At 52.2% G+C, this 3,085-nt stretch overlaps 1 protein-coding gene across 4 annotated transcripts in view; it reads right to left on the bottom strand.

Annotated features, from left to right (window-relative positions):
• Slc6a6 (solute carrier family 6 member 6) overlaps positions 1-3,085 on the bottom strand; it is an 80,623-nt gene that overhangs the window by 12,617 nt on the left and 64,921 nt on the right. For all 4 annotated transcript variants that reach the window (XM_026788021.1, XM_005364890.3, XM_026788022.1 and 1 more), the window contains one exon: positions 1,883-1,995. In XM_026788021.1, coding sequence (XP_026643822.1) covers positions 1,883-1,995 — 113 coding nt within the window. The remainder of the gene's footprint in view (positions 1-1,882; positions 1,996-3,085) is intronic.

Below are 3,085 nucleotides of genomic sequence, written 5' to 3'. Positions count from 1 at the left end.
AGGGAGGGAGGAAGGAAGGAAGGAAGGAAGGAAGGAAGGAAGGAAGGAAGGAAGGAAGGAAGGAAAAGAAGAAAGAAATCTGTTGGTGCAGCGCTTGGAGACCAGCCTCAATCTGGGAGTAGGGAAAAGTTCCAGGGACAAAGCCTGATATTAGACATACTCAGTGCCAACGAGCTACACATGGAAAAAAATGGCCATGTGACTTCTGGCACTTGGTGGCATCTTGCATGGTCGAACTCTCTGCACCCCCACGTAAGGCTGGCTCCTCCCGTTCTGTAAACCAGAGTCTGGAAGGTTTTCTTGCTCATCTGTGCTTGAACACAGTGAGTGATAACACCATTAAGTCATTTGAGCCCTAAGCCTTGGGAGCCCACCCCTTTACACAGCAGGGCAGAGGAATACCCCAGGGCCAGCTTTCACAGCCCCTCAAGACCCTCCTTTTAACCTATGGCTCAGCTGAGAGTCACACACCCTGCACTGAGCTTCGGCTGGGACAGTTGTGAGCCTGCCTGGCCAGTTGGGAGCCATGGTGATGTCACGCTTAGCCACTCATTAACTTGTGTCTTTGTTTTCTTCTTCCCCTCTGAGCGCTGGAAGATGTTCTAAAAGCCACTAAAAGGCACTGCATGGGGTCTGCTCCCAGGGCCAAGCTCTCAGAGCAGGAATGATTAACAGAATCTTGCTTGTTTACAATAGCGGTTGCCCATCACCAAAGGCACAAGGATTTGTTTTTCTGGCTCTGAAAAGTTGTCTTCTCTGTTAATCTGACACACACCCACCCTTGGCCGCCAAGTCTTGTACAGTGTTTTTGACCTTGCTAGCTTCCTCCTCTGGACTCGTTCACCTCTGCTTGGTTCTGAGTTCCCCCAGGGCCCATCCTGACAGCACCTTCTGAGGAAGGGCTCAGAGGGACGGGTGATAAGGAGTCAAGTCTCCAGACCTGATCCCACAGCCTACTTCAGTTTGATGGACTTTTCCTGAAGCAACTGGACCTCCAAGCCCAGGCCACACAGGAGTTTCTCCTGCCTTCCCTGCCTCTCTAGCTGGCTTGAGCCCACGACCCCTTCCCAGCACATATCACAGTCACCCTCCTGGAGTTTCAATATAACCCCACAAAAAGACACACACTTCAGAGAAAGAAGAGACCCACAATCTCTCATGAATCTCCCGGGCACCTGAATTCTCTATGCCTGGCACTGAGCCCCGAGCGTCTCAAATTATACCCAGTAAGCAGGATGAGGAAACTGAGGCTCAGAGGGAAGATGATGGATGTGGCCATCATCACACACAAATACTACCTCCCCTGAGCTAGATGCAGTTGCTGGCTGGCTGACACCAGCCCTCCCTGGAAGTGAATGCCTCCTGTGGAGTCCTACCAGGGAGCTGGGGCAGGATGTAGGGTTCAGAGCACAGGAAAAGGCTAGGAGGCATGGCTTAGGGCAGAGTCCACACTTAGTGCATGTGAAGTCCTGGTTCCACCCCCAAAGGCAAGATGTTACAGGAGCCAGAGGGTGGGGGACAGGCCGGCCTGAATCAGGAGCTGTAGACCAAATGTGGGTTCAGCGTTTATGAACGTACTTGGGACTCTGGTGGCCTGAACCAAGATAGACACATTCACTGACATTTGTACCTCTGAGTCCTGGCCTTCTGATTCTCATTTATGGCTTGACTTTAGCCACATCCCCCAGTCCCCCTCATCTCCTTGCCGGGGTGACAGCCTGGAGCAATAGGATGGAGGGGCTCCTCCCACTGCTGAGCCGAGGCCTTTCTCTGGTTGGCTGAAGCCTCTAAGTTAGGGATCTGAGTGTCCCTCAGCTCCAATAAGGATGGGTTCTCCCAGAGAGGCTGACCACATCAGCCCCACAGCCCCACATCCACGTACCTGGCTGTCCAGTCCAAGCAAGAGGAGCATAATAAAAAACAGAATGGACCAAAAGGTGGGCAACGGCATCATAGTCACAGCTTTCGGGTAGGCAATGAAGGCCAAGCCAGGACCTAAGGGAGAGAAGCGGGGAGGGGGACACAGGAGGACAGACATCAGCACCGTATCACTTAGAGCCCTGGGCCTCATAGAACACTCACGTCTGAGTGAGGAGAGGGTCACTTAAGCCCCAAATGCAGGAGGAGCCAGAGAAAGAGACTGGTGGGGCTCGGGAGGGGCCCCAGGTAAGCATCTGTCTCCTATCCAGTACATGGCCTCCTCTCAAATGAATCTAAACCCGTACAGGCACGGGAATCCTAGGGACAGGGATCAGGACTGAGCCTGTGCGGCCAGAGACTGAGGAAAAGGAGGACCCGCCCCTCCCACAACCAAAGCAGCACACTGACGCTGGCTGGAAGGAAAGCCGTGGTTATCTGATTCGTGACACTCTGCTTTGCAAAGAACGCTTTCTATTTTTGAGTTAATGGCCAAAACACTGTTTGAATGGAAAGAAAAAAAAAAAAGAAATATAGAAGCATGCCCAGCAGAGCAAATGGCTCTTCAGGGGCGTGCCTATGGGGCCTCTGTCCCCAACAGCTACCCAAGTTCACATAAGGCAAGGTAGAACCAGCCAGGCCTGGCACTGAGGGGCAGCAACATGGGCAGATGGGTTCCCAGGCCCAGGAGACTAGCCACAACCCAGTCCTCATCCACCACTTTCTCTCTTTTGTGGGTTTTAGTCTCCTCCACCTGAAATATGAGGATCAGGTGGCCCCAGGATCCTTCTGTTCAGATTCTCAGAGGTGGATCCCACTGCCCAGAAAAGGGCTATGGATCCTTATCAACAGGGAGCTCTCGCCAGACCCAGAGGCAGCGAGGGCCAAGAGGTCCGCCCACTCCAAGTGCCTCTCACAGAGTCACTGGAACACAAATATCTCCTGCTTGCAAAAGCCCCCATGTAGATGCTTCGGGGGACATTATCAAGCTGTACTTGTGGGCTGAAAAGCTAAAGTGAAATCGGCCACGAGAAACAAACCAATCAAGAAGAAATACAGGCCAGACTACAGGGGACTTGAAAGATGTTCTGTACTTTAAAGCAAACATCACAACTGAATGAATGGCTTAAGGAGAGGGAAAAATAAATCCACAAAAACAAACCAATTT

Source organism: Microtus ochrogaster, unplaced genomic scaffold (genome assembly GCF_000317375.1).
Source record: "Microtus ochrogaster isolate Prairie Vole_2 unplaced genomic scaffold, MicOch1.0 UNK1, whole genome shotgun sequence".
Classification (NCBI taxonomy): Eukaryota; Metazoa; Chordata; class Mammalia; order Rodentia; family Cricetidae; genus Microtus; species Microtus ochrogaster.
Note: the sequence above shows the minus strand (reverse complement) of the source record. Positions and strands in the feature narration are given on the sequence as shown.